This window comes from Pelmatolapia mariae, linkage group LG2, assembly GCF_036321145.2.
Source record: "Pelmatolapia mariae isolate MD_Pm_ZW linkage group LG2, Pm_UMD_F_2, whole genome shotgun sequence".
NCBI classification, from domain to species: Eukaryota; Metazoa; Chordata; class Actinopteri; order Cichliformes; family Cichlidae; genus Pelmatolapia; species Pelmatolapia mariae.
The window spans coordinates 3,847,566-3,860,299 of record NC_086228.1 but is presented as its reverse complement, the minus strand read 5'-3'; the positions used below and the strand labels follow the sequence as shown (position 1 = coordinate 3,860,299).

The following is a 12,734-nucleotide window of genomic DNA, read 5'->3' as shown; positions in this document are numbered from 1 at the left end:
CTTTTCAATTAATTTATTATCAAGGGAGGCAGAGAGAGAGCGAAGGAGGGAGAGATAGAGAGCAAAAGGGGGGGTGGGGTGGGGGAGGGGAATAGAGAGTCAGGGGGAAACAGAAAATCCAATCCTGCTGGTCTGAAGTCTCGGAGCAATGGAGCATTAGTCTCATCCTGATGTAATTGGAATGACACCAAGAGTAAAGCCTACTGATTTAGGGACAGCCTCTAGGCTTGATTTAATGCCCTCAACCAAAACTATACATCCATCTTTTTATCTTTCTCCCCTTCCTTCTTCCAGGCCCTGCGTTCTCCTCTGTTATCCCTCCCCCACCCTGACTCAATTCATTTGCCGGCTACATGTATCTCCATCTGTAGTCTATTAACAGAAGAGTACCAGCATTTTTTATTACTTAAAGCCAGGAGGTTATAAACTCCCACTAGAGACTGTATTTTCCAGTTTTTTACCTTTTCCTTCTGGCATTTATGTGCTCGAATGGCAGTGTTTTAGTTTCACAGAGGTTACATTTAAAAACAGTATAAATATTTCCGGAGTAGACCGCAAAGAAAGGGCAGAATGAGAGAGCGTATCCAGGCCAGGTACTTGTTCCTTGGGGTTTGCCGCTACTCAGTCCCCTGACAGATGGACTGCCAGGCCAATCCTATTACCCCCGTGTGTTTAGCTGCGCTTAATGCCAGGGTGGGTTGCATGGCTAATGGCAGGCAATGAATGTTTGGAGAGGGAATTTAATGCCATTGAATGATTATCATCCTGATTTGTTGGGTAACACAGAAAAAATCTAAAACCGGTGAACAGACATTAAAAATTATGACCATAACAACTTTGTAGCTCAGCATGTTGTGCTCTGATACAGCTTGTCCCACTGAGGCATGTCATACGAAATCAGCTCAACTACTAAATAGGCTTTACTGTATATATTTTGAATTACAGCTTTACCTTTCTACCTTAAAGAGGAAGAAAATGGCCTTTTTAGCGTTTTTAATGTATTTTGTTTTATTTTGCATTTTGTGCTTTCAAACCTCTGGACTATTATAATATAATAATAGAGTCCTTTCTTATGTTCAGTTAAAGCATCCTGGTCAAATGATGGCAGTTTTTAGGAACAGCTGTTTTGTGAGAATACCTGCTTCATAATTCTACAATAAATCTTGAAACAAAGTAGGTCAAACATCGCCTAGGGTTAAATCTTAATTCTGTAACGTGTTTCTCAGACCACAGCTTTCCTGAGTAAAATAATCCATAGTTTTCAATTTGCATGATTGTATGACTTCAGGCAGTTTAGATTTGCTTTCCATCACAGATTTTGTTGTGCTGTTCAAGGGACGGCAGCTATTCATTTAAAATATCTGAATGTATTAAAGCATTGTGGGTAGTGCTGTAAATCAATTAGCAATTATGGCAATATTGGATTTGAAGCTGCAGCAGCATGAGCAGTGTTAGGCAGCCTCAATCGGTCAGTCCACCACTTGTTCCAAGTGTCAAATAAATTGTCAAGAAATTTTGAACATGTCATGCTGTGAAATCTTTTATAGATATTATTATTGCTCAGCAGCTCAATCTTAATGCTCTGTTCATCATTAATCAAATGTCACGTGAACATGTTTCTTCATATTTGAATGAGTGCCCCGGTCATGTTGCACTGAACTGCATCCAGTTAAATGAACAGGTAAGACTATAACATTTGTGTTCTGCCTTCTGACATGGGCATGTTTCAGTGAAGCTGTGATAAACATGAACATAAAATGAATGATAGAAATTACTTGTGTGGAAAAAAAGCTGACTTTTAGTCTTATTCTGCCAGCACATCAGAGTTTTGACATCTGATGAAATATATGATAAACCAGCTCGATGGCCCGGGGCACAGTTTTTTGCGTCATCATTTATGTTTCCAAATGGCGTGTCCCTATGACTGATCATCTCTTGACATTTCCCTCTGTGAAACCGTGAGGTTCTCTGTTGAAATGCCTCAACAGCTACTCAGTGATGTTCCATGAAATGTGGCACAGATGTTGTTTTTCCCCTCTGGAATAATTGTAATAACTTTAGTTACCTCTTCCTCTTGCACCATCAATTGAAAATGTCATGTTTATAGGCAATTTGATTTATGAATCACAAACCCTGCAAAACATTCCGGTCACCCTTCTTTTTGCACCTTGTCGTGTATATTGGTAGTTGCAGAACGATAGCATGTCAGTACATTGAAATAAAGTAGTGAACATGCTAAAAAACATCACTAGACCAGGGAGTTGGCATTATTACTTCACTTCCAGCCACACTGGACCAACAGGTCAACAGAGGTTCTTATAAACGCCGTCTCCATGCTGCACTGACTCACCTTCAACACCTGGGGACATATGCAGGATTGTTGTTTGTAGACCTCAGCTCTGCGTTTGATATAATCATGACCAAACTGCTAAATCTAGCTATCGGTGATGACACATGCAGATGGATCAAGGACTTCTTAACAAATCGCTTAGAGAGATGATCTAGATTTTGTTGTATAGCCTTACAATAACAAATAAAGATATTCTAGTCTATTCTATTATTACTGTAATTGTGTTAGCATTATGCTCAAAGTAGCATTGTGTCTAAGATTTGACATGAACAATTTACAATCAAGATAACTGGTGTAATATAAACTATTGCATTTTCAGCCCAAACTATGGTTACCTTGTGTGCCGTATATGCTTTGGGATTTATTTACCACAACCTCCTATTTATTGGATTAACTGATGACAATAGTCAATATCTTCGCCTATTTAAACCTGACATTATCCACTGATCAATGCACTATTGACTGAAGTTCTGAGATATGAGGTAATTGCAATGAAGGTGTAGAAGTATAGGGAACTGTGCCGAACAGCTGCGGTGTTCTCAAGTATCTATATGTAAAAGCGTATGTATGCGTTTTTTTTGGTATGCAGACGGCGTCTTTGCCTCCTGTAGTCGTTCACCGGAATCCCCGGGTCAAGCAATTACCACACATCAAGGAAAGCAATTGGCCATGACTAAAATATCATTGCCACGTGATTGTGTCCCTATGCTTGGTGCTGCTGGAGTCTAATTTAACCCACTTTGTCCACACGATCGAGGAGAATTGAGGACACGCTCTCCAATTCTGGCCGCCCCCCAGAGCATTTCCTACAAGTCTGACACGCAGCAGCTGGGCTGTAGACGCTCAGTCACTAGTGTCTTACCCAGTGGAGTGGGAGATGGGGTGTAATGAGCGAGAGAGCTGAGGTAGCAGAGGAGAACAAGTAGCTTGGTGTTCAGAGGAGGAGGACAGCATCAAATGAGCCGTGGGGTGAAGAAACTTGGGGCTTTTTGAGTGAAGGCTTTGAGAATATGAGTGTATCAACCTGTAATCACTTTCTTAGTCACATTATGAAGTGTTGGAGGGGAATGGAATGCAGGTAAGGACTTATGCACAGCGAATGGGACAAAGGCAGGGAGAGAGGATATTGTATGGATGTTGTAGCATTGATCCCAGGCTCTGGCTCCAAGCAGCAGTCTCCACTTATTCCTTCATTATACAGTCAAATATCTGTGCTTTAACCGTGTCTCTGCCTCATAATTTCCCCCCCTCAACTCCCAACAAAATCTGACAAAACTGAACCTCTCATCTATGTGGCTGCATTCTATAAAACCCTTTTGTCTCGCCGATTCCATTTCAGTTTATTCGGCCTGCTCAGCTGTGACTTAGCCAAAGTCTTTGTTGAAGAGGAGGGCTTTGTGTTTCGTTTGTCCCCGTATATCCTGTTTAAATATTGATAGAGGTGGGAAATGCTATTGACCACTCAGTTAAATCTAAGAGGGTCAAGGATGGCAGCATTTCTCTGCTGATTTCATTAAAGGCGCGGAGGACTGTAAATATGGAAACGTGAACCACAAGTCCTCGCGGATGCTCCAGCAGCCTTCATTATCCCCCTGCATGGATAATGCCCCGTAATGTATTCTGATGGAGATGGAGTTTGGAGGTTGATGGGGTGTAAAACAGCATGTGTAGTAGGCCCCTGTTTTTTTGCTATGTGCAGCATGCCTCCCTCACAGCCAGATCCCCATTAGTAGAGGAGAAGAGGATTGGATGTGCAAATGGTCCTGTGGATTAGAGAGCTAATGCATTTAGTAGAGGGGGCTCCACAATCTCTGCTGATGCTATGTGTGCTGAGGCTCGTGCAGGGGAGATACCCAGTCCCTTTGTGGTACCAAAGAGATTTAGCGTAAAGTGAGTAGATAGAGCTGAGATGCATTGCACTCTGATGCTGCACACACACACACACTCATTAAGGATTATGATTTGACCAGAAGAAGCCTCGTTTTGTGCGTCGTCATTAAACTCAGCAGTAAAATCAGATCTTTCCAGAAAGAGCCGCAGATGGTGACCTTACTAATCTAATTAATCAGCCTCTGGTTATTTTTTCTTATTCTTTCTAGTCATCTCTGTTCTCTAGTTTAATTTTACCTTTCCTTCTCTCTGTCTCGGTCTTTCTGCTTTGTGACCCCTCTCTGCCTTTAATTTCTGAAACCTCTGTCATGTGTTTGGACAGAAATGTGCCATGTCACGCATCTCATAACACATCCATCCAAACCTCAGTGTTGTGGCTTGAATAGCTGTTTTTAGGGTCCTAATTAGAAGAAAAGTAACACAAGCCACTGCAGTGCATAGATGCCTCTGAAGAAGAATGGAGGAATGGTAGTTTAAGAGCAACCTGCTACCAGTGACTTTACACCCACACACACACAAACCTTGGTGGTTCAAAAATCTGTGAACAGATTTTGAAGTCTTTACTAGTCCTGGTGGTTCGACTGAGCGTCACGTTTGCTGCTTGTAGGTTTTTAAAGAGCCAGCCGTCAAGCAGCAGGGAGGGGCCCCTGCTGAAGCGCAGCAGCAGAGTGGGCAGCTACAGTGAAGCTCTGCGCTATCCGGCACAGTGAGTCAGCTGAGCTGCAGGGATCGCAGGCGCCGGGCCGCTTCGATCAATGAATGAATGAGAAAGAGCGAGGAGACCATACAGAATGTGGACCCAGAAAAGTGAAGATGCATCGCTGTAGGCTATGACATGGAAATGCGGAGGTGATCGGAGCAAGCTTGTTGACGCATAATCCCGCCCGCCCCGCTGGCACTGGGAGGGGAAAATCTCGCCTGCCTAAACTCCAATCCTCCAGAACAGATTTACGGAGTGCGCCCGTGCTGCTGCTGCTACTTCAGGTTCAACCTTCAAGAAGACGTTTATTGAATCATCATCAGCTCTAAGCTGCAGGTTTTCCGTGTTGACATTTTTGGGAGATACGCGTTTGATGAGTTCCCTGAGGCAGACGCACCTATGACGCGCTGCAATAATTAGGCTATTAAACCCACTGTTGGAATCGACACTGTCACTGCGTTGCGGACGGTCGGTCTGTTGGATGCGACCCGAGGTGTGGACAGGACCTGCCCCGTGCACCGTCGTCATCACAGGTATTTGATCGCGATTGTGTTGATTACACCGGAGATCTGGAGCCATGACAGGCCCCCCGCTGGTCCCACAGCCCGCCTGCTGACGGTACCGGGCAGGATGGGAGCAGGTCTGCCGCTTTCAGGATTTCGAATCAGCCGATTTATCAATGGAGGAGGAGAGTGACACCCGGAAAATCAACAACAGCTTCCTTCGCGACCACAACTATGCAACCGAAGGTATTTTGATGTTGAAAAGAAACACAGTTTAAAGGTGTTTGACAGTAAATAACCTGCGGCTGTAGCTAAAGGGATGCTAATATCACAGCAAGAAATTGGTCAATCTAATTATTAAGTAGCCTGTAAATGACAGCAGGTTACACATAAGATGGCATAAATGGATGATAAAAATAAATATCCTCATGTTAGGCTATATAATGATGCTGTGCGGGGACTATTAAATGCATAAAGGTGGGATCACTTAAAGCTCGTTTAATCACCTTAGTCACAGAATAAGCTGGGGTTATTACCGGAACATTCTGGTCATTTGTGGTGAAGATGCAGTGAGAATGTAATAACTGGGCAGGATGGGGTGGTTTCCCATCACCGGTTAGCGCTATAATAAGCATCTTGATCAGGGTAATCAGGGTTTTTTTTAATCTGTTTGGATTCTTCCTTGTAGAGGCACCAGTACAGGATGTATTCCCTAGTTTCTGAGTTTAAAGAGAATGTGTGAAGTAGTGAAAAAAATGTATTCTTTTTCCTTCTGTGTGCACTTCTTGAAAAACAAAAAGGAGCAGGCAAGGTGCCCTAATTCAAGGAGACAACACAATGAAATATGGATCCATCTCTCTCTCTCTAGCACACATGCATCCACAGACACACGTTTTCACTGTATGCGATGCACATAACCTTTTTTTTCCCACCCTGCAGCTATAAATGTTGCTCTGTTCCATGCATGTGTTTCTCCTCATTGACCACACACATCAGCCTTTTGAGTTCCAACCTGTTAAAAGTGATGTTTAATACTTCCCTTATGTTCTGCCAATTAGCTGCAGCTGTCCTCTATGAGCTCCTTGGATCGCTAATGAACATAAAACACTGATTTATAGGTGAAAATGGTGGTTGATCTCATTATGCAATTATGCAGATTGCTCATAGACATTATCTGCTGCACTGATAGCATTGAGATTACAAAAACATTGAGGTCTGATGGCTTTTAAAATTATTGCAGTACAATCAAACTTCATAGAGGCTAAATGCCCTTCTGTACTGTATTTGTTGTAAATGCCAAGGGCCACATATGAATAAATTTATATTTTTAACCACAGATTAAGCTCAACTTTCAATTCCTTAATAAGTGGACATCTCCCATCTTCAGCTTAATTGTCCTATTCTGTTGAGTGGTTTTTATTGTTCAGTTTGATGCAGTGTTTCAGTGGAAGGCTTGCCAATTGTATAAATAGTTACTGCAGAACTGGGAAATCCTTTCGTTTTTTTCACACCAGACACATTTTGCCACCCACTTACCATAAGATTGGGTGAGGAACAAAATCAGTGCAAAGAGGAATGTAATTTCAAATATTATGGAGCTCCACATGGGATAAGATATTTATGGACACACTCTACACAATTGAATAGGACGGATGTTGTTGGAGGTTATGAGTGGCTGCAGGGTGGGTCAGAGCCGCCACAGAGCTTCTGTGGGGCTCAGGTTACAGATGCCATTGCAGGCTGGAGGAGAAACAAAGTCAGGGCTCAAAAGACATACGTATGTTCTCATTCTTGCACGCTTTTGTGCCGTTTCCCCTCGTCCCTTTTCCTTCCTTTTCTTCATTCAAATGGAGAGCACCATTATTTGCCTAGGGCTTAGATGATTCTCTGTCACAGCTAAACTCACTGCCACCGGTTCGCAGCGAGAGCGCGAGAGGGTGCGATGAATATCTTTGTTTGATGTGTGCGCTGAGATGAAAAACGGCAGGGAATCTTCATCTCCCTGTCGCTCCTTCTCTGTCTCTCCCACTCTTCCATCTACCATCTCATTCATTCAGCACGAGGACTGTCAAATGTGTCCTCCCAAAGCAAAGGACCATCCAGTCTAAAGCCCATCTGTGCTTTTCAGATGTCTGCTTTTGTTATGTTTTATTGCTGTAATTTATGACTGATCATCACACTTCATATATCATGAAATACTGTGTGTGTGTGTCTCCTTTCAACCTCTAAATCCTTGTCACCCTTAAGTGCTATAAAGTCAGTCTGCAGCCTTACGGGCTAGTGTTGGTGTCTGCTGCCTATCTCTATAAATTCCCCAAACTGCACATTTTTTTTATCAGACCCAGTATGTGCAGACCACACACACACACACACACACACAGACAGACAGTGGTTCTGATGAGCAGCAGTGAGTTGGTTGGGTTTCCCCTCAGGCAATCCTTGCCCACAAAAGCAGGACACTTTAATGATGTCACTCACGCTGACCTTTGTCTTGCACCAATCCCACCCCTCAGTGCTCGGTGGGTCTGTGGGTGGTTACACTGACTCTGTTGAACACGCTGTAGTCATTCGTAGTCAGGCATGAAATTTCAGTCTCCTCAATCTTAAAGTGAAGTTTCCAGAGTCATCATTATTATCTAGAGGAGAGAAAATTGTATTACACTCTGATTTGCATTCGGCAACCGCCTGCAGATGACACGTTGCTAATGGTGACAGAATGGATGATTTCTCACTGTGGCTGTGTATACGCGTGTTGAGTCAGTGGACTGTGGTGCTCCTACAACAGTTCATCTTCAGTCACCTCCTCCTTGGATGTTATGATAATGGATGAAATAGCACCACATTGGGTTTAAAAATGCAAATAGCTTTCTGGCTGTGAGGCAGGACCTAACATAACGTCTGCTTTAGTATTGATTTCTGGTCCTTTACAATTTTGCCAGTGGAACAATGACTTAAAGAACAACTGGTCGGACATGTAATCTCTTCCTCTTTCACTCTCCTGCCCCCCTCTTCTTCGCATTCTACCTCTTGCTCTTTGCTTTCCTGTTATACATCTGTCTGATACAAGCTTGTGTGTGATGTGACCTCTCTAGTCCCACTGAATACTGATGCAGTCCCACTACAGAGAGCTCACAGCCTTTATTGCTGCCGCTGCTGCTGCTGAGAACAGAGCCAGAGCTCGGTCGGCTGTGCCAAGGCAAATGGCCTGGGGCCACACTTTAGGACCCCGGCATAAAAAGACTTAGCCCACCATACCCTCAGGTCCCATCCATTATTTACTATGAAGCACTCAAAACGCCTCGCCCCGCCTCACATAGTGCAAGAAAGACTGTGCATGTGCATGTATGGAGATGGTGCGGGGGGTAGCGGAGGCTTAATGGCAAGCTGTGAAGTTGGGGCGAGTCGCACTCCTTATTCAGCAGCTGCTTTCATCCCCTGATTAGCTTCTTATTAAGTCTGAAGCACCATGAAAATTTAATGAGAATTTATTAAAGAATACCCGTGGTGTTGCTACTGTAGGATGATGACAAAAATGTCCTATTTTTCTACTGTGATATGGCTTCCTGGTCAGTAGATGAGTTAGCGCTGGGATAGACGTACTGTGTGTGAGTCATTCAGGGTGCAGCAAGCCTCAAGGCTAAGCAGTGCTTGACCTTTCTGGGATTTTATAATGGGATATATTTGTAAGTTTTGATAGCTAATTCCCGTGTCCTGTCAAGGAAGCAGCGCCACTCAGAATGCTACATGTGCTGGTGATAAGGTCACTAATAAATGTGAGGTTTTAGTCTGTACAGCAGCCATCTAATCTTTGATTCAGCCTTGAAAACAGGAAGATGAAAGGGATTTCACCAAAGCATCGCAGGCAGACAGATCGAGCGTGAGTGTCAGCTTTTGTTTTTGGTGGGGGATTATAATACTGCGCATCCTCGCTTTCCTACCATCCCCCCTGCTCTGTATTTTCAATTTCTAAAAGAATACCAAATAACAAGAATTTGAAATCACTCTTCTTGGTATTCAGCTTAGGGCCTGCAGGGGATGAATGCTGGTTCATCTATCCCCTCTTCCTCTGCTCCATTTTTGCCCCGTGTTGTGTCTATAGTCAGATGTGTACCACGGCGATGTGTTAATGAAGTGTGAGGAGAGAAGCAGTATCACGTCTTGCCCATTTCACCCTCAACTCCCTGGAGTGTGGGGATACAAAAAAAAAAAAAATCACACATGCACACACACAAAGATACATGCACAAAAGAATCCACACACACACATGCAAGAAAAAGGAACACAAAATACACACACCCTGTCTCAGTCTCATGGGGCTGATCCTGGAGAAACCAGGTTAATTAGCTTGTTCACTCCAGATCTTACAAAGAGTCATTCTCTTCTGATGAGGAGACCTGCATTGTGCTCTGTTGCTTTATGTGAAGGTAATAGAGTTAAATAAAGCCTTAATCATCTGACGGGGTACCGGACCAGTAGGTAGTGGGGTTTATTCAAAAATGTGATTGATCTCTATTGTTGGTGGTGTGAATTGAAGTTATTATCAGCTGCTTGTTCAGCACATGAATGGTCTCCATTTCCAGAGCATGTAATACTAGCATGTGTTTATTCATTCCCCAGGAAGAATGGCACTAAAGATACATTTGTTAATTGTCATTGAGGGAACAAGACTGGCAGGTGAAAGGGAGTGTAAGAACAGACTTGAATTATCCTCCGGCTTGATCCTTTGACGCAGGCAGCTCAGCACAAGTGCTGTAATCCTTTCCCCTCTACCTCTAACTCTAACAAAGCTTTTGCACAGCACCAGGTTGCTCACGTCCCTCCTTCTACCTGGAAATACTGCACACCCCTTATGCAACTTGCTTTCTATTCAGGCACACCTTTTTCAAGTCTTTGTGTCTTACACCACTCCGCAGTGCCACGAGATCAACCTCAATTTGCTTTCTTGTTGCCTTAGCTCCTGACAGGATTATGCGTTGTCTAGAGGTTAGGCAGGGCACTCTTATTTTTGGTCTCTGCCGGTGTCTGTGCCAGTGAAACTTGCTGTACAAGCTTTTATTGAGCTATTTCGAGAAACAGACTTCTCTCCCCAGACTTTTCCTTTCTCTGTGATTGCATTTAGTGGCACCTCTCTCTTTTGTGTGGTGTGCTGTGCACAGGCCTCTATAAATAAACTCAATATTCTCCCTCCCTTCCTGGTTTTCCTGTGTCTCTGGCTCTTCGTACGGGGTTTTCATTCCAGAATCGATGCATATCTATGTTTCCATCCAGCTGGTCTGATTGCCAATTCTATATTGCACAGTGAAGGGGTTATTGGGGGTCAGATTGTTGGATAGAAGCAGATAAGAACTGTGCCATGCCTGTTTTAATTCAGTCTTACATGTAGACATCTGAGCAGCAGGCCAGCAGGCTCGTCTGAGTTATTACTGGTGATGGATGTGTGTTATCTCAAGCATCCCTCTGATGCATCAGGAAGCGCTGACCTGTCTTTGTCAGACCTGGCTGGCCACAGGATTTATAGGCTTCATCTGGTTATGGTCTGCTGATGAAGGTGTGTGTGTGTGTGTGTGTGTGTGTGTGTGTGTGTGTGTGTGTGTGTGTGTGTGTGTGTCCATCAAAGTAAGCATTTGATCAGTCCAGTGTCTGGCTTCCCTCTAATTCAAGTCCATCTTGGTCATGTAATAAAAATCCCATCTGACAACAGCAGAAATCATTCGAGAGACCCTGCCCACCTGTGACAGTGCTGCGAATTAATTTTTCTATTGTCATAAAGTTTCATTTGAAGAAGATGTTTGCCATTCACAAACACAATTACGAAGCCGCGTGTCATGTCTGGTCTGAAATCATTTGCATGAAAGAAAAAACTCATTTAAGGGAGCATTCCATCACGTTAGCACGTGTTTCAGCTCCACTGGCTCTGCCTGGTTGATCATTCAAAGAGATGATTGAAGGATGTATTCGTGTGTAAACTTGTTAAATAGCATCCATCAATTACTGTTTCCCCTCAGTGACTTAATGTGTGGATGATGATGATGAGGGAAGGGAAGGGAAAAGAAGAGAGGCAGTGGGGGGATGGGGAGGGGGCAGAAAAAGAGAGGAGAAGGGCAAAAAAGGGCGAAACCAGCTTTGATTAAAGAATGCTGAATGCTAAGCCGATTCCATTCGATTCACATGAGTGACTTTGGCCTGGTGGTACTAGAAGACATTATTGTGTGTGTGTGTGTGTGTGTGTGTGTGTGTGTGTGTGTGTGTGTGAGAGAGAGAGAGAGAGCGAGAGAGAGAGAGATCTCATACATGTAGTGCATGTATGAGGTGTACAAATGCATTTACAGAGCGCGTTTAGCATGTGTTGCTACAGTACATGCAACACCAGCATGGTGCATTGAAGGGTTCTCCCAGGCTGCAATTAGGTCAGACTTTGTCTTCTCTGTGAAAGGTTATTATTTCTTCATTCAAATATAATTAGTTTTGCCCTCCCACATCATGTCATTATCAACACGTGCTCGTAAGAATCCCTCTGGCCTCATCTGTGAATGTGACTTTCTCTAACGTTTAAATTGAAACTAGAGGAGGACAGACACAGATTCACAGTGTGTGTGTGTGTGTGTGTGTGTGTGTGTGTGTGTGTATATATGTGTATGTGTGTGTGTGTGTGTGTGTATGTATGTGTGTGTATATATATATATATATATATATATATATATATATATATATATATATATATATATATATATATATATATATATATATATATATATATATATATATATATATATATATATATATATATATATATATATATATATATATATATATATATACATACAGACAGGATGCATGGTCATTTCCACCATGCACGGCAGGTTTTTGTGAAGCGATGAGTCCGTCTACGGGGACTCTATTGTCTAAACTTGTGTGCTGCATTGAACTGAACTCGTTCCCCCAGATGCAGTAGCAGGTTTTCACTCTATTGCAGCACTCTTTCTCTCTCTCTCTCGCTGTCTGCTGAATTACAGCTAGCATCAGCAACTAAGTCAGAGAGCTATTGACACACACATACACTCCCTCTCTCTCTCTCTCTGACTGCCGCTAGAGATGGAAACGGTCTCCATAGCAACATTCCCCTCTCCTGTTCAGAGCTCCACCAGCAGCAGGTCCACAGAGGGCGTGGGGGGTACAAAACAACAAGCGCTCTCTCTCTTTCTCTCTCTGTCTAATATTATTGTCACTGTTTAACAGCAGGCTAGCCTCTGCTGCGGTTTGCGTGTGTGGGTGTGTGTGTGCGTGTGAAACA

The 12,734-nt window shown here is 43.3% G+C and overlaps 1 protein-coding gene across 2 annotated transcripts in view; it reads left to right on the top strand.

Moving 5' to 3' along the window:
- ppp2r2ba (protein phosphatase 2, regulatory subunit B, beta a) overlaps nt 1-12,734 on the top strand; it is a 39,769-nt gene that overhangs the window by 14,476 nt on the left and 12,559 nt on the right. Inside the window, exon 1 of one of the 2 annotated variants that reach the window (XM_063490630.1) lies at nt 4,930-5,689. The exons of the other annotated variant lie outside the window; for it this stretch is intronic. Coding sequence (XP_063346700.1) covers nt 5,620-5,689 — 70 coding nt within the window. The 5' untranslated portion in view covers nt 4,930-5,619. Of the gene's footprint in view, nt 1-4,929; nt 5,690-12,734 lie in introns of those variants that run through there. 2 annotated transcript variants of the gene reach the window in all.